This window comes from Staurois parvus, unplaced genomic scaffold (genome assembly GCF_062004578.1).
Source record: "Staurois parvus isolate SC_StPar_1 unplaced genomic scaffold, SC_StPar_1.0 ptg000682l, whole genome shotgun sequence".
Taxonomy (NCBI): domain Eukaryota; kingdom Metazoa; phylum Chordata; class Amphibia; order Anura; family Ranidae; genus Staurois; species Staurois parvus.
The window spans coordinates 12021876-12041595 of record NW_028318478.1 but is presented as its reverse complement, the minus strand read 5'-3'; the positions used below and the strand labels follow the sequence as shown (position 1 = coordinate 12041595).

Sequence of the window (19720 nt, the reverse complement as noted above, 5' to 3'; positions counted from 1 at the left end):
TTTTCTACACAATATTATAGAGGAATTCTTCTTATGGATATAGGTACAAATGTTACAAGTTTGGGAATGTTATACTGAACCAAGAATAGCATGGAAACCACAGGAGAACTGATGTCAGAACCACAAGACAAATAACCTCTATTACAAGGGAGTGGTTAATGAAGAAGATTGAAATACTTTAATAACACAAGCTTGCCTGTAGAAATATTATTCAGAATTAAGTATATGTTTATGTTGAAAGAATATCTCAGATAGTGAATGGCCAATCAAAACAATGTCTGCTCGTCTTCCAACTGTGGTTTGGATTTTCAAAGCTGCTCTTCTGATTGGGTGAAACTTTATATATTTCTGGTCAGTGCATACATGGAAATTATTGAAAGGACAGAGTCCTCCAAAGTCATCCTTGTTAGATGATGATTACTTGGTTACCTTGAGAGTGGCGTAGTAATCAGGCTTGTGCCCTACATCATCTACTAAAAACAAATACTCTATAGTCAAATCATGCCACAAAACCTCAATTTAAAAGCAGACCTTATACCCACCTTCCTGATTTTATCTCAAAACTAGATTTAGTAAGTGCCGTCTAGGATAAAAAAAGTAATTTGTGCTCTATGACTGGGGTCTATATACAGTATATTAAACTGAGCTGTGTAATTTTCTGTAATTTGCAAAAGTAACAGAGTTGCAAATCACATCCATAAAAGAAAGAAGAATGAAAATCAGTCAGCTTTACCTACTGGCTAGATGGACTTTGTAGGGAAAATCACTTTTTACTTACTAAATCAGGTAACTTGACCTATAGAAAGCAGAAGGCACATCTAACCCCCACCCCCCACCCCAGACCATTTGCTATACAAATGCTAATGTTCTGATTAGTACCTGATTTAAAACGTACCAGTATGTAAGCCAGTAAATGGTTCTAATTAATCATGCTGCTCTTTACAGTGACAACGCTAAAATACTTCTTACAGCATGGAGTCTTGTTTAAAAATGTTTAAGAAGAGAACCGTTTTGTCCATAACAGTCAACATATTATTAGTTAGAACATATTATAAATAAACGAACCAGAAAACAGATACCATTCTTTTCTCTAATGTGTATATAAAATTGTATAGTTCTCACCTGAAAGAATAATACCCCCTACCAAATATTTTTCTACTTACTTTATGTGCCACTTAGCTCGTAATATATAATTCAACCTCTAACATGCATGTGTCGCAGGCCAAATCCAGCCCACCAAGCCATTTCATGTGGCACCTCTCCTGGTCTCAGCATTCAGCAGACTCCATCAGTCCTCCCCTGGTTCTCCTCCAGACCCTGCACTTTCTCTTCCCAGTTCCACCCCCAGCTTCATCTCTGCAGCAGCACAAGCTAAGGGGGTGCACTGTGAGGTAAGGGAGGGTGGGGACTTTTGACTTCAGATGGTGGGGTAACTTCTGCCATCTGATGCAAGGGGGTTGGGGTGCTCTGGACATCTAGTTTTACAGATACAACTGGCCCTTTCTGGGCAACCATAAGGCTGATGTGGCCCATGATGATGTTTGACACCCCTGTTCTAACATGCCACTGCCCAGAGGGCACCTCTTTGTTGCCCTTTATCCCATTGGGTAGGATTTTGAACCTGGGGCAATGTTAAAGTGTAACTATGGCCCAAATCAAAAATTACATATATGATAGTTTGTCAGTAGCATTAACACAGCAATTTTTGTTTTTCCCATAGTTTCTAACATTGTTTTTTACTTGCTGATCCTGCCAGTAAGTTTGTTGCTTTCCAACTTCCTTCAACAGACCAAGCTGTCCAACGAAAGTGACAGAGTACTAGAACAAACCATTTACAACTGGCCTGGGTGCTTAGAATGATCAACGTTTATTCATTAATGTAAAACCTTTATCCAAAAGGGAAAAAAAACTGTTTGCTGCAACGTACTAAAAAGTGTTAGCTGGAGTTTGGATATAAATTGTTAGTCTTGCAAAGTCCATCTAAATCTATTAGTCCATCTAACACTACCCTCTTCACTGATTGACAATACTGCTGACCAAGATAGGCTATGTTGCTCCTTCATAGATACAGCAGAGAATAAATGTGGTCACACACACAAAAAACCAAACAAAAAACCAACGCAGTCACCACATTCAACATTCCATAACTGGTGAGCTACCATATATAACATTTTTGTTTTTGGATTTAGTTACACTATAAGACCTATACTTGGAAAATCCTGCTCATTTGAGGATGCCATGCTACACAGAAAGAGATGTGTAAACAGAGGAACACAGAGTCACCCTCTACTGTCAGCGTTTAACAAAAAAAAATAATAATTTCTGGAGCAGGACACTTTAACTGCTTCCTAAAGAAGTATGTTACAGGTCAAAATGGTATACCATTTATTTGTAATGCAATAAAGGTTTAGGACATCTGCAAAAATAAAAAGTGCTATGTTATTGCATTAAAATGTATGACTATGGCATGTGAATTAGGTCTTTCCTACAAAACTATAAGCAGTTGGGAGACATTCCATACCATCCTGATGTTGGGTTTTAATAACAACAGGGATGAGGAAAGAGAAGCCATAGCAGCCAGCATGTAGCAACAGTAGTTTAGTTGCAGTGATGTTTTCTGAATGCAGTGGGCCTGTGTGAAAGATGATAAGTTAGGTCCTCTTTCTCCAGGCATCGTGCTGCATATTGGACATGGCTTAAAGGGATGTTGTCTAAGAAGACTTCCATAGTATAGAAAGAGTCAGTGGAGAATAGGAAATGTACATCAGAGCAAATAGAATGGGTTGCTGAAGAGTAGTGAATGCACAGAACAGCATACAGAATGAGTTAGTGCAGAACAGGGAGTATACAGCACAGCATACAGAATGAGGCAGTGGAAAACAGGGAGTATACAGCACAACATAGAGAATAAGTTAATGCAGAACAGGGAGTATACAGCAAAGCATACAGAATGAGGCAGTGCAGAACAGGGAGTATACAGCACAGCATACAGAATCAGGCAGTGGAAAACAGGGAGTATACAGCACAACATACAAAATAAGTTAATGCAGAACAGGGAGTATACAGCACAGCACACAGAATGAGTTAATGCAGAACAGGGAGTATACAGCACAGCATACAGAATGAGGCAGTGCACACTAGGCGGTATACAGCACAGCATGCAGAATGAGGCAGTGCACACTAGGCGGTATACAGCACAGCATATAGAATGAGGCAGTGCACAATAGGGAGTATACAGCACAGCATATAGAATGAGGCAGTGCACAATAGGGAGTATACAGCACAGCATACAGAATGAGGCAGTGCACAATAGGAAATGTACAGGGCACAGTACAAAATGAAGTAACGTGGAATGGGAATGATAAACCACAGCATACAGAATGAGGTTGTATGGAAAAGGGAATATACTACAGAGTACAGAATGAATCGGCACACAACAGGGAATGTACAGTCCAGCATACAGAACAAGTTGATGCAGAATACAGAATAAGGCAGTAAGGGAAAGGAAATGTACAGCGCAGAGTACAGAACGAGGTGGTGTGGAACAGAAAATCATACTAGAGGCCAAGCTTTAGGGACAAAATGATTACAGGGTAGAATGATAAATTCTTATTACTCTGTCACATTCATAGGGTTGGGTGGTATAATCTGTTACCAGGCACAGCCACAAGAGTGTTGACAATTATCATAAATGTCATAACTCTTGAGTCTGTCAAGTAACAGATTGCATAGCTTTAGAGCAATCTTAACAGACCATTACCTTTTTGAAAAATACTGGTATCTCTGTTGTTCAGCAAAAAAAAAAAAAAAAACATCCTGCAACACAGACCATCCAGCTATGCCTACTCCCTCTGCCCCTGCACTTAGTAAGCCATCTAGTAAGTGACACGTGTGTTTTCTGCTGCACAGTGTAGCCCAGGCAACAAAGTGAGCTGCTAAGGGTAAAACACGCTGACCTACCTCAGTCTGGTGTCATGGATTGGATCAGTTTATAGAACAGTATGTGGCCACAAAATGAATCCCTAAAAGGTGCAGTCAGTGAGTAAGTGTACAGTGGGCCCATCTCCCATGGAGCCTGTGTGCCCTGCACAAACTACACACTTTAGGAATATGCCAATGTCCAGATGATTCACTTTGTGAGATATAATTCAGGTATTAGCCTGAATAAGTTTAACTTTGAAGTAGAATAGGACTTAGAGATGAATAAATTATATTTAAAAAGAAGAAAGGAAATGCCTCAATATCATGCTGTGATGACACACAAAGAGAAGCTGTCATATTATAAGCAGACAAATTACATATTAAAACTTTTTTCTGATTTCAAAATCAGATTTATCAAAGAATGCTGAAACTTAAAGCTTCAGCCAAAAGTCAATCAGAGTGTGTAACTGCTGTCACATAAAACTTTCAGGACAAATATTAGTCTTACAAATACTTTCAACTAAATTATGCTTAAATATGTCATATCTGAACTCACGTGGAAACTTCAAACTGATATGTCAAAGCTGAAAAGGGAAGGAATTATATAGCTGTTAGCATAACAGTGACAAAATTGCATGTTACAACTGTTCATATGGATTTCTAATGTGTTGTTGTACAAGTCGGCTTTAATGAGAACATTTTAATACTCTATGTGGTAGACTACATTTATTCCAGTTCTTTGTATAAGTTTAGGTAACAAAATAAGACTACGGATATACGCAGTTTGCATTCACCTGTCTGTTTGACAATCCAGAATAATAGCGTTGTTTTTCTGGCAGCAAACGTCTCCTGAACAGTTCAACTTTCCGTTCAATTGTATACTAATGATGCAAACATTTAAAAAAAAAAAAGTATAAGTGCTAAAGTAAGTAGGGTCTGCTTTTAATTAATTTCTGTCAAAACCAACTAAATAACTTAAAATGAATAAGATAACACAACTCAACAATGATCACCAGGGGTCAGCAAAGACTGCAATATGCAGGCAACCAAAAAGCTTGTGTAAATGTAGAGCTCTCGCTACAGAAAAAAAAAAAAAAAAAAAATATATATATATATATATATATACTGTATATATACACAAACTGTAAGCAAAAGAGGAAGAACTTGGATGACCTGAAGCCAGTATCACATGTAAAACATCTTCTTTAAGCCGGCCAGGAATAGATCGAAATTCAGCCGGTTCAGGAGCGACCAGCTAAACTTCGGATCCATGTATGGGCAGGCTTATTGTACCCAAGTCGATCCATTGATCAACTTGGGTACAAGCAGCCTGTTGGATTTTTCTTCATGCAATTACTGCCAGTGACGATAGCAGCTAGCAGCTACCCACAGCTACCCACGTGCACTGACTATGTTGATGGGGAAATTGAGTGATTTTCTTTTCTTCCACCATGGTGGAAATAAATAAAATCAATTTAATACATGGCTTGCCTTATTCAGCCTTTTAAAACCATCATGTTATCAGCAGGGGTGGACTGACAACTCATGGGGCCCCCAGGCAATAGGGGATCATGGGGCCCCTGTGTCCTTGCCAAAACTCAAAAAAGCCTATGAAAAAGGTACCAGGGGCATCTCATGGGGCCCCCTACTGACCCCGGGCCCTCGGGCAGTGCCCGAGTTTCCAAATGGTCAGTCCGCCCCTGGTTATCAGGCAGCATCACAGGAAAGCCCAGGGAAGCCTATTGACATGTTTATAGGCTTTCCTGGGCTTCTCTGTGATGTTGTCTGGTAACATGACGATTTTAATGGTTTAAATAAAAAAGACATTTTAAATGCGATACTGGTGTGTGGTCATCCAATTCCTCCTCTTTTGCTTGCACACAGTCACGAAGTGGACCTGCACCGTTTGTGGATTTGGTCTGAAAAAGGGGGACCGACCTAGAGCAGTGCTTCCATTTTTTAAACAGATTGTAGTGTAGATAAATAAAACCTTATGGAAATCAATACATTTTAATAACTCGTCCAAAGCTGTGTATTACATGAATAAAAATAAAATACCATGTCCCTTGTGTAAAAATTCTACAAATCTTGATGAAAAATCAAACGTGAGAATCCTATTAAGTGCCAGATCTTCCAACACCTATGAATATGAAGCCAAGGCTTACCAGAATGATGGACCTCAAAACCTAGAGGTTAATATTCACTTGAGTTTGGTACAGTCCCCATACAGGATTAGGAATGGGCCTCAACCACCAGTGACGTCAAGGCTGGTTTTAAAACTCCTCTCAGAGCAGTAACAGCACTAAAAAAAATACCACCTGCAGTGTTTGCAGCATAAGAAATCATGTCAGAATGTGCGCCTGGAAGCTCTGCCCAACATGTTTCATCACCATAGAACGTCCTCAGGGGCTCAAGGATATACATGAAAAATGAAATTCTATGGTAGCAATACTTATACATACATTAAAAGTTAATGTGTCAGTGACCATGTACAAGATAGATACAAGCTTTCGGGAAAGGTTGCCCCTCCGCAGGTCAAAAAAAATGTTTTTTGACCCAAGGAAGGACAGACTTGAACTTGCCTAAAAGCTTGTATCTCTTTGGAACGATGTCATTGATGCTCTGACTTAATAATTTACAAATTCTGCAACCAGACTTTTTTCTTCTATATGTTAGGGGGTGTTGGGGTCAGCCCTGTTGCAAAAGCACCAACCTAATGATTTGATTGTGCAGCCCACTGGGATTATTTTTTGGACTGCACAGTACATCTTTTTTTTATTACTGAATAAAGTGAAACAGTAGAGTTGCTACCAGCTGTTCCACTAAACCGGCGGAGAAATTTCACTCTCAAAATTATGTGAGTGTTCACTTTAATTACCCAATCACATGAAAAGCATCTGCTCATGATTGGGTATTCAAAGTAAACAGAAATGTGTTTTTCAATGAATGGATAAGTGAACAGTCACACTAATAAAGTTTGCATGTTCTCCATGTGCCTGTCTGGGTTTCCTCCTACACTCCAAAGACATGCTGGTAGGTTATTTGTCTCCTGTCTAAATTGGCCCTAGTATGTGTATGTATGAATGTGAGCTAGGTACCTTAGACTGTAAGCTCCTTGAGGGCAGGGACTGATGTCAATGTACAATATATATGTAAAGTGATGTGTAAATTGACCATGCTATATAATTACCTGTGATAAATAATAATAAATAAATAAATGAATATTCTCAACGTATTCCGTAAATCAGACTCATAATATAGACATTCCTTTCTAGACTTCTTTTTTGTTATTTTTCCTAGTGCATGCAACTAAGAGTATGATTTACAGTAGACATAAAATATGCTAAGGTGTTTATATCTTCTGGCTCATGTGGTTCTAAACAACGAGGATGCGACCTGCAGCTAGATCATGGCCTTTTCCTGTTGGGCAATCCAACAACAGGAAAATGACAGCTAAAATGAATGAAACAGCCGTGGTTCCTCAGTTCATTTAATGCAATGTGCAAACACAACCTGTAACCAGACACTTTAACCAGTTGCTGCCCAGCCTATAGCCATATATATGCCCGGAGGGCCGCGCAGCAGCGCAATCTGTCACCAGCCGTGTACCTCGGACACGGCCGATGACAGATCTGTGTACTGGCCCCGTTGCCAGTACCATGTGACCTGCTGTGACCAATCACAGCAGGTCACATGACAGTTGTATACAATGGATGGCTTCCTTTCAAGCCATCCATTATATACAAGTGTGTCTAGCTCTGAATGGTCACAGCGATCACATGCACATGCACAAGCTGGGGCAATCAGCTGTGTCATGTGATTAGAATGAATCGATTTCATTCAAGTAAATCCTTGCTTATAGCAAATTGTGTAAAAAAAAATACTGATCACTTCCCCAAAGTAGTACAATGTTACTATGGTAACATTATACTACTTTGGTCATAGTAAAATATGAAAAACAAATCTTAAAAAAAGAGAAAAAATGTAATAAAAAATTATTTAAAAAATTATCAATTTTTTTCGTACTGTCACCAGTCAGTGTCCCTGATCACCGCCATGCCAGTTATATGATGACACTGTACTGCACTGGGGACAGTATGTAAAAAAAAAAGTGAAAATAGTTTTTTTAATTTCTTCATTTCCGAAAAATTATGACAAAAAAATTACTTCAAAAACTTGTCATGGCTCCTATGAAATACGTAGGACTGTCTACTTTGCAAAAAAGGGGTAATTTAGGGGATATCTGTAATGTTCTGACATTTTTGGACCTCAAGAAATTAGATTGCCCATCAGTACTTCAGGATTGATCAATTTTCAGATATATCCCATAGTTTGTGAACGCTATAACTTTCCAACAGACTAAATAATACATCTTAATCTGGGTTATTTTCACCAAAGACATGTAGTAGAATACATTTTGGCTTAAATTTATGAAGAACAATTATTTATTTGCAAACTTTTATAACAGAAACAAAGAAAACGTGTTTTTTTTTTTCTAAATTTTTGGCCTTTTTGTTAATTTAGCAAAAAATAAAAACCCCGGCAGTGATTAAATACCACCAAAAGAAAGCTCTAGTTGTGTGAAGAAAATCATAGAATTTTAGTTTGGGTAAAATGTTGTATTACCACGTAATTGTCATTCAAAGTGTGAGAGCGTTGAAGCCTGAAAATTGGCCTGGGCAGGACGGTGTAAAATTGCCCTGTATGGAAGTGGTTAAAGCTTCAGCCAATCAGCAAAGTTCAGATTTTCCTGATTGGCTGTCTGGTTACAGGTTTGAGTACACATATAAATCAGTGAACTGCAAGACCACGGCTGTTTCTTTCTTTTAGAAACCTAACCTTTTCACAGCCAAAGCTCCAGCAAACAGGTAAGTGGCCCCAAATGCACTCTGTGTTCAGTGCTGCTCACCCACTCCTACACACCTGTCACAATGAGATGAGTGACTGCTACATGCAGCACCTGGAGGTTCAGGTCACATATACGTATGGCCAGGGGCGGACTGACAACTCATGGGGCCCCCGGGCAATAAGGGATCATGGGGCCCCTGCGTCCTTGCCCAAACTCAAAAAAGCCTATGAAAAAGGTACCAGGGGCATCTCATGGGGCCCCCTACTGACCCCGGGCCCTCGGGCAGTGCCTGAGTTTCCAAATAGTCAGTCCGCCCCTGCGTACGGCCCATTCACTGTCATTGGGCCTTAGTGCTCGTGTGAATGAGGCCATAAATTGGTCACCACTGATTTAAACTGTAGTTTCCCATAGCACATTCTGTGCGTAAAAAGACACAGCATGGAGGAAAAAGAGAGAGAGAAAGGAGACAGAAAAACACCAAGAAAAGGAGAAGGAAACAGAGAGAAGAGAGAAAGACTGGAACTAGACGTGCGTGAGTCGTTTCCTCACAAAAATTAAATTCAGACAAAATTTTCGTTATTCAGAGATTCAGATGTATCCGAATCTCCAAATTGCAAAAGTAACACATTGCAGCAAATCCCCAAAAAATTATAAAGAAATCAACTAATCCATTTGGGTGACAAGATGCGATAGTTTGGGCCTTTTGTTAATGTTTGAAGCATCCAAATAATGTAACGACATAATGAAGGATCCGAATTGATTCAAACCCTTTCAATTTATTCAGATGAGAGTGGTATGCTAGTCCTTGACTCTTGGATAATTAGCTGGTTCTTTTTGTATTAATATTTTTCATTATTATAAAAAATGCACTACATATGAAATGGAAACACATTGAAATAAATACAGTATGGTGTAAAAGCAAAATAAGATGATTCCCACTTATTGTTTTTGGGTTGATTGGAGGTGAATCCATCAAAATCTCCAAGTAACGAACAAATCCAAAATTAATTGTTACATTCATCACTTTTCGATGCACACAACTCTAGTCGATATTGTCCAATCAGCTCATTCCATTTCTCCTTGTGCGTTGGCCTAACAAGAATGACTCAGAGTGCATAAGTAATCTCCTGAAATAATGAATTAATTCATTAAAATGAATATAGCCAATCTTCCGAAATAACTTCCGAAAATAGATCCTAACCAATGATACCACAAAGCTACTAGTTTGCTCCCCAGTCATCTCTCGCCTTGACTACTGCAACTCCATCCTCATTGGATTACTTTACATAGGCCATCCCTCCACTTCAGTCCATCATGACTGCTGCCAGACTTATCCACCTTACCAACTGTTTAGTGTCTGCCACCTCTCTCTGTCAATCCCTCCATTGGATGCCACTCACACAACAAATTAAATTCAAAATACAAATAGTAATTTATAAAGCTATCCACATCTTGGCCCCCAGCTATATCACTAACCTAGTCTCAATATACCAACAAATTGTTCTCTTTGTTCCTCCCAAGACCTCCTGTTTTCTAGTTTCCTTGTCACCACCTCCTGTGCTCACCTCCAGGACTTCTCCCAAGCCTCTCCCATCCTCTGGAACTCCCTACCCAATCTGTCCAGTCTCTGTCCACTTTTAGGTGATCCCTGAAAACTTTTCTCTTCAGAGAGGCCTATCCTGCCTCCACCTAACTACTGTACCTGTATTTTATCCGCTTTATCAGCTCATCCCCCACAGTTATTAACTTTTGTATCACTTGACCCTCCCTTTTAGATTGTAAGCTCTATTGAGCAGGGCCCTTTGATTCCTCCTGTATTGAATTGCAACTTTACTGTTTGCCCTCATGCTGTAAAGTGCTGTATAAATCCTGTCTAAAAATAAAGAATTGATTTGGAACAACAGATATATGAAACAAATCCAAATATAGGAAACAAATTCTGAAAATAAATCACTCTACCATAACGAATATGATGAAACAAAATTATTTCCCTAATGACTGAATCCGAAATGAAACATTTTTTTGTCATGCACATCTCTAAGTGGAACAATGAAGTAAAAAGTGAGCTCAAATAAGGATAACAGAGAGAGAAAGAGAGAAAAGGAGAGAGGGAGAAAGTGAAAGAACCAGAGCGAGAGAATGAAGGAAAGATGAAGATTGGAAATGTTACCTATTTTCAATGTACTTCTTGTACTTTCTTAATTTTCAGAACGTGTCTGTATAACATCACCCTATAATCATTATTTTGTAATCTATAGATACTTTCTCTTATTTTGTTATGTTTTGCTTATTGGATAAAACCAAATAAAAATCTACTGTTGAAAAAAAAAGAAAGCATGAAAGAGAGAAAAAGTTAAAAACACAGTGAGAATGAGAAATCTCAAAGCTTTAAATAGTCGTAAATAATATTGCTATTGTGTTGTATTAAATTACTGTAACATATTTTCCACTGATTACTCCCTTTTATGCATTATTTTGCATTTCTGTATTTTATTTTATGAATGTTTTTTTTTTCACTGCTGGAGCATGGAAGGCTTTAAAAGAATTGAACAGACTGTGGCCTCACTATGGCTGAGAACCATTGTTCTAGCTGACCAGGTAATGCTATAAACTATAGAGGGAGCTTCAACCTACAGTCAATCAAAAGCAAGTTTTGACTTGTGTGCTCAGCCTGCTGACACCTGACTCACCCTTTTATTATAATTACCGGATTACAGACTAAGTCAAGCACAACTAAAGTAAGCCAACTGTCAGTAAAGAAACAATGTATAACACAAGAATCAAAAATAATGAGAACTGTAGCATGATAACAAACAGGATACATAGAACTAGTCTACAATGGACACATAAGGCTGCTTATGTATCACTGCGAAAGTAATGAATAGATTAAGAGAATAAAAAAGGAAAAAAAAAACCTGGAAAAAAATAAAAAACACATTAAGAGGAGAAAGGGTGTACAAAACACACCCAAGATGCATGAAAAAAGGGGCATATTCTCTTCTAACTCCAAAATATTCACAGGATGATTAAATTTGAGTTGATATTTGAGTTTTAATCCTGTATTAGGCTAGGTTCACACTACTGCATTTTGTTTGTGGCACTATGCCCATTCCTTTGAATGAGTTTTGCCTTAACTGATCCATTTCATATTAGTTAAAGTGGCTGTAACCCTTATATGTACCCAGCAAAGTGACTGGCCTCGGTTGATGAACAGAGATTACACAAATCCTCCAACATAAGGTGTACCTGTTTATCTGCATCCCTCTCTCCTTTACAGTAATTCAAAGCACAACATTTATAAAGCTTGTCTCAGCTTTCAGAAAACAAGAGGTGGGCAGCTGAAGTTACATTCTGCAGAGCTCAGTGAGGGCAGCTCTGAGAGCTGATTGGATGGAAGGGGCACACCCTCTTCAAACATCACATAGGAGCAGAGCAATCAATCACAGGCTGCATGCTGGAGATCCCACCTCTTTCACTATTTAGTCTCTTGGTGTCAAGAAAACTTTTCAGAAATTACTTGTGTACATAGTGGAGGAAGCAAGGCAGCAGATAGAAATGGCACTTAGTGCTTTGGACTGGGACAAGTACACACTATCAAGGGATATGCTTTTTTCATATTTTATGTCAGATTTTTACAACCACTTTAAAGCTCATGAAAACTCTTTTTAAATGTCTGTTGTTTTGCATATGACCTGCTAATTGAATCCCAAGTATTAGAGATTCCATTGTGTAACTTTGATTACCTTAATGAACCAATAAATGTGATTTCATGCTTTCCAAAACCTGAATCCATATACATTCCTCTGCTTGTGCTCCTCCATACCTATCCTAATATTTTGTCAGTAATTACTGAGGCTGAAGATACTTTGAATACTGGTGAAGGTGAATGCAGAGCATTAGGAGAGCTTGTAGATATCATCCTGTGATCACAGAGGCCTACATCTTCATGTTCCATGACATACACATTCCATTTACTGGATTTCCATTGTTTACATTAGTAATCCAGATGCTACATCACATGGTTATTTTTACCATTCATTCTCTAAGCGCCTGACACAGACTTTCAAATAATGATCGTGTTGATGGACAGCCACCATTCCAACAAATTCATTATGGCAGACTGTGGATATACCAAGTAGACTACATAAAACATTTACTTTATGAGGAGAATGTAAGGGAAAGCCAAGCATGTGCCAGTGATTTTCTTACTGTTGTTTGCTGAAATATTTACAACTTCTTTATGGAAACAACTCGGCTGATTCTAATCACTGGTGAGGAAGATGAAAGATGTTTTAAGACAGTATACTGTTTCAGAGTAAGCAGGAACTCTGAGAACCAGTGAAGCCTGACATACCCAGCAACTTCAAGAAAAAGGCTATTGACACTTACAAACATGTCAGAAGAAATGCACACGCATCAATGGAGAAATTACATTTTCGGTATTGTATTTAACATCGTGTAGTATAATTGGCTCCATGTTATCAGGCCGAGCATACCCAGCCTGTGAATGGATGGTAAAGGAGCAGCAACAGACTGAAAAGGTCGGCCCTCTGTTTTTCCCATCCACCATCTCATATCCATTCCTATCTCCTATCCTATCAAAATGCACTGTGAAAATTAGCAAGGGGATTATAATACAGTGATATAAAGACACACCAATGTTCTACTTAAGGATTTTAAAATTTCAAAGAATACATAATTACTGTAAGATACAATTCATTATCTTATATTTACACATATTAGGCAAAGAATTGATTTTAAATCATACAATGGGCTTCAAACTGTAATAAAGAGGTGGTTTTGATTGTGGCTGTGAGTTCATTATATATTTTGATAAAAATAATTTGCAGTTTATGTTGGGTTCTCTGTTGTAGTCTATTTAGTGGTGGTTTGATTTTTTTTGTTTTTGGTCTATATAGTTTTGAGTCATCAATGACTTCGGAGTAATACATTAAATAAAATATGGGGTTTGTAGGCTCTTCTGGGTATTCTTAATTATGTGTGAAATAAATACACTACAAAATTTTATTTAAAATACACAAAGCCTGGGTTCACATATGTTTGGGGCAGGTTTGAAACCTGTTGTGGTGTGACTTCATTTTGCGATTCAGGTGCAAATCGCTGTGTATGACATTGAAAATCACACCAGAATTGGGCTGAAAATTGTACTGGACTCTTTTTGAAATTGCACCGGATTCTTTTTGAAATCGCAATGCGGCCGACCCGCACATATGTGAACCGGCTCCACAGAAAAGCCTTTTGGTTCACATGTCATGCAAATTGTGTGGGGTTCAAAATGCATCTAACTGGGGCATAAGGATTTTTATATTTCAAAGAGTACATAAAGGAAATAAATCATATTATATTTAAGAGTTAACTTTACACAACACTAAGGGCTTCAAACTTATTTTCTTTTGTAAGTAAGGAGTTTGCTTTTTAAAAGGAAGAACCTGTACCACCAAACAGAACATGTCAGATACAGGTTCATATTTGAAATACATAGCAGCTATTATGTTGATTTGCACCCTCTTGGGTCTCTGAATAAACTGGAAAATCTTGGATTAATTTATGTAAATGGTACACACTTCAGTGTGAGGCAGTGATGAGGAAGTCACTGTCAATTAAAAGCAGCAAGCTCTACCACCATTGAAACATCTGGGACTCTTGCTAAAACCAGCTGTAATTTATAGCATGAATCTGTACTTTGCAGTTCCCAGACAGAGGAGGACAAGTAAAGAACAGCAAATTAAAGTAGTATTAAACCCAAAAACAAAAATGGAATATATTGCAGTTTTCTTAGATGTGATTGCTGAATAAGTTTTCTTCTTTTTTTAAATTTTGACCAGTTGGTCTGGCCATCCTTTTACCAGGCCAAGCTGTCCAGCAAAAGTAGTAGTTAGAAGGTAGAGACAATCCATGGTCAACTTTTATTCAGTTATGTAAAATGCTTACCCCAAAAAGGAAACAAAACTGTTGCTGTAACTGCCTTAAATGTGTTAGCTGGAGTTCGGCTTTAAAGTGGTTGCAAACCTCTGATATGTAATATGAACAAAATATATCCCTCTATAATGTGTACTTGTCTCAATCTCAGAGCATTAAGTGTTATTTCTGTCTGCTGCTTCCTTGCTATCAGCATGAGCCATTTCTGACAAGTTTTCCTGACACCAAGAGGTAAAAAGGTGACAGAGAGGGAGCTCCAGCACACAGCCTATGATTGACAGCCTCAGTTCTATTTCTGTATACTGTGTGAAGGGGGGGGGGTGTCCCATCCCTCCAATCAGCTCTTACTTAGCTCTGCAGAGTGTAACTTCAACTCCCCACCCCCTTGCTTTTTGAAAGTTGTATAAATTATAACCTTTGAATGGATGTAGAGGTCAGAAGACGGCAGATAAACAGGTGCAACCTATGTAGGGGGATTTGTTTAATATCTGTGTATCACCTGGGGCCAGTCACTTCACTGGTTATATTATATGTAAGGGTTTACAACCACTTTAATTCTTTTAGTCAAGATCATCTATATCTGCTAGTACTTCTAACACTACCCTCCCCCAGAATGGCAATGCTACTGTCTACGGGTGGCTCTGTTGTTCCTACACTGGAGTGAAGCCACCTTTGGGACAGGATTTATATTAGTGGCTGGATCCCCCAGTTAAAATAAAGCAAAAAAAAAACTTAAAAATATTCAACCACCACATTTAAGGATTGATATTAAAATGCTGTTTTTGGCTTTAATACTACGTTGATTTGTGTCTGTCTGACACTCTTTGAACATGCATGTGAAAACAACATCAAACACAAAAGCACACAAATACAGACATTGTTTTAATAATACAATAAATACAATGCTCATAAGCTAATGTATAAAATTTTCAATTAATTTGCACAAAATGATAATAAATAACACAGCAGGGTCCATGCAATTTCTGACTAAACTGCTGCTTGAGAACAACAACCATCTGACTTTCCACATGTTACCATCATGATCAACAAAAGTAGCTGCAGGCAACACACATTTTAACAAGGCTTTTAGTGATCTGTCACCACCTCTTGCATTACCGCACGTGTGTCAGTGACACAATAAATCTGTGAACACCAGCAAAACCATCCCTGGGTGGAGCAAGAAATGATGAATCCGACATACTGTATATACATATTGAGTGTAAAACAAGGTAACCTCAAGCAGCTTGCTGAAGTCATTCACTGATTATTATATCCCCCAGAAGGGAAGAAACAAAAATAAAACCTGAAAATAAATATTATCTCTCCCTCATCTTCTAATTTTCTCCAAACACTATGCCATTTATAAATCCAAACACCAAAAGACAAAAGTAATACATTAACTCTAATAAAAGCCAATCATTTACTCACAACAAAAATTACATCAAAAACAAAAATCATATGCTAAGCAATTTCTAAGAGAAACCTACTTGGCCTGGAAATAAAAAGCAATGCTCTGCTTACCTTGCACTGACCAGCTACGCAAACAGCGGTTCCATTTAGATCACACGGAGTTCCATCGATTACTTTCTCAGCTTGCCTGACGTAGAACCTGTAGCCCATTGCTCGGCATGTCAGCTCACACTTTAGCTCCCCTTTCCCTGAAAAGCAAACACTTTTTTGACACATTACTGTTGCATTAGTTGACAGAGTAATTAGTCCTGCTTCCCATGTTCATTGCTGTCATAGTCATGGTCACTACCTCTGCAGTGTTATTCATTCCCACTTCAGAAATATGCACTCTGCACCAGTCATGTCACTTACTTAAAAAGTACAACCACTCAGAAGACAAACAAATTGGTATAGGCACCCAAACACTCTAATTTAATTTATTGCACCTTACCAATTTTAAATTAGGTAGCTGCATTCATTTTCTTTTTGTTAAATGTTTTTTTCTTTATTTTCACCTGTTGATCCTTACAGTAATCTGCTTCCTGTCTTAAGATCTCCCCACTCTGGATGGAGAAGCAATGGAGATACCTCTGGACAGCAGCATTACCAAATTGGGGAGTATCATTGGATGCAGTAGTAAATTTAAATGGACTTTGGCACCATGCACACCTGCTTAAAAAACCCGCTGCTCCTAGAGGAGTTTAGTGATTTGCCTGTAGAAGCAACTAATGTTACCCTATGTTTGCATGTACTAGAGGCGTTTTTTTAGGTTCAGCATTTAGAAAAAAAAAATCCTTGTTTTGCATTTGTGAGAGTGGTTTTCGGGCAGTACAAAAAACACTTAAATTAGCATTTTTTTCTGCCAAGAGCACTGGCGTTTTATTAAGCCAGTGTGCAGGAGCTTTAACCACTTCCCGTCCGGCCCATGTATATAAACGGCCGGACGGGAGCATTGCAGGAGCGGGTGGCCGTTTATAAAGGTCCTCCCCGCTTTCCTGTCTGTGCACGCTCCCTGGGACACAGCAGAACTCTGTTCACGTACGGGACCTCTGTGTTAGGTCCCGATCATGTGATCACTGATTGGCAAATCAGTGATCACATGAATAGTAGTAAGCAAGATGTAATTTCCTAACACCATTTCTTACTACATGTGAAATCTGTGAATGATCACAGAGGTCATATGGTAAAAGGCTATTCACAACAGCCTTGTACCATGTGACAAGCTGTGACCAATCACAGCTCACACAGTATTTCTCAATGGCTGCAAGAATGCAACCAGAGAGAAGGAGAAATGATTGCTTTTACAGCTTGTATGGGTGTAAAAGCAATCAGTGTAAAAAAAAATCTTCATCACCCCCTACAAGTAGTACAGTGTCACTATGGTGACACTGTACTGCTAGGGCGACAGTATGTTAAAAATAAAAAAAGAAATATAAAAAAAGAAAAGAAAAATGTAAAGAAAGTTTTTTTGAAAAATTATAATTTTTGGCTATCAACTAATTTGGGTTATTTATTTTTTTTTTACTAAAAAGATAACTGAATACATTTTGGCCAACATTTATGAAGAAAGATTATTTATTTGCAAAATTTTATAAGAAAAAAACTTTTTTTGAAAATTTTTGGACATTTTCATTTATATAGCAAAAAAAATAAAAATCCAAGTGGTAAATAAATACCACCAAAATAAAGTTTTATCTGTCTCAAAAAAATGCTAAAAAATTCATGTGTACAGTGTGGCATGACCACCGAATTGTCATTCAAAGTGTGACAGTGCTGAAACCTGAAAATTGGCCTGGACAGGAAGGGGGTAAAAGTGTCCAGACATGAAGTAGTTAAGTCAATGGAGCCTTAAAGAGGAGCTTTAGTCTCCCCCCAGGGATCACCCTCCCTGTCCAGGGATCCAGCACCATTCTCACCTGAGCCAGTTCTTCGCCAGTATAAAAGAAACAAGGCATGGGCCTACTGGATTACCTTTAAAAATGAGATTTATTTATAAATAGTAAAATACTCACAAGAGAAATAAAATCAAATCACAAAGGATGCAACGTGGTCCAAAAACCCCTAAAGGTGGTCTGGTGGGGGACTGTAGACCTCTGGATAGCTAGTGACTGATGCGTTTCGAGGTTGTACCTCTTCCCCAGAGCCAGTGTGTGTGCAGCCTGTGTCCTGTCCTCTTTGGGTCATGTTTCCTAAGGGAAACCAGCTATGAAGTGGCCCTGCGGCTTCACATCTGGCTGCCCACTGCACTGAGCTTTGTGAATGGTCGCTCCGTCTTTTGGGACCTGTGACATGTCCCAGAAGGTTGTGGGAAAGGAGGGAAGGAGAATTTCTGGAGGATCCGCCACAGTGGTATGACCAGAAGTGGAAGCAGGTACTTGTTAAACCAGGTACATGGTCCCCGCCAGGGAGGAGGAGAAAAAGTGGAACTCCTACTTTTGGGTGAAGTTCCACTTTAACAAATAAAAGCTGAACTCCAGCTAACACTTTACAATAAGTTACAGCAACAGTTTTTTCTTTTTTTCCTTTTGGGATAAAGGTTTTACATAAATGAATAAACGCTGATCATTGTAAGCACCCCAGTCAGTGGTAAGTGGCTTGTCTCAATCCTCTAGCTGCCACTTTTATTGAACGGCTTGATCTGTTAAAGGAAGTTGAAAAATAATAGATTTAGTCACCAGGTGAAATAAAAGAAGGAAAAAGCCTTAAAAATAAAGAAAAAAACCACATACAATTAGGAATTGGTAAGCTGCAAATTATTTTTTGGGGGGAATTGATACTACTTTAAAATAAGCCTGGCATTAGGGGCTCATAGAGGGCAGCTGTGCTGACTGTGCTCTTATGAACATGATAATTGCCTGGGTGTACTGCTGACTTTTTTTGATGTCCATTACATTTAAGGTATTGCACATAACAGGTGTGCAGCTGCATTTCTTCTATGACAGTGTTAATTTAAAGTGTATCCAATATCCAAACCCAAAAACACAATGTAATATATTGCTGTTTACCAGTTCTTGTGGTGGCAGCATTCATGTTCTTTTCTCAGGTCTTTATTTTTACTTGGTGATTCTGGCAATAACCTTCTTCTTGTTCTAGGGTGACAACGCTCAATCACTGTATCTATGGAGGAGCAACATTTTCACCAAAAGCTGCTCTCATCATCTGGGCTACAAATATTTCCCCTTCGAATGGATTCTCCCCTCTCAGCTACCAGTTGATTTTAGGAAACCAGAAGGTGACTAAATATATATGTATCTATCCAAATATTGAGATATCCACTTTGGGTATACTTTACAGAAACAATTTTCAGAAACACACACTCAGCAAGACTTGAACGGCCAACAAGCAGAGTCATTCGGACAAAACAAGACTAAGTTTATTATTTTATGTCTCCAAACATTTCTCATCTGTTCAACTCAAATGCAAAAATATAACATAGATGTAGAAATATTAATATTTCAAATAAAATCTAATATGTATACCAAGTGGTACCATACTTACCTACAAAATAATGTGAAAAAAGATATTTCAATAGAAAACGTGGAAATATATGAAAAATATGTA

At 38.4% G+C, this 19720-nt stretch overlaps 1 protein-coding gene across 1 annotated transcript in view; it reads right to left on the bottom strand.

Annotated features, from left to right (window-relative positions):
- The window catches only part of THSD4 (thrombospondin type 1 domain containing 4), an 871621-nt gene that overhangs the window by 471194 nt on the left and 380707 nt on the right, over positions 1 to 19720 (bottom strand). Inside the window, exon 7 of the mRNA XM_089652473.1 lies at positions 16232 to 16368. Coding sequence (XP_089508599.1) covers positions 16232 to 16368 — 137 coding nt within the window. The remainder of the gene's footprint in view (positions 1 to 16231; positions 16369 to 19720) is intronic.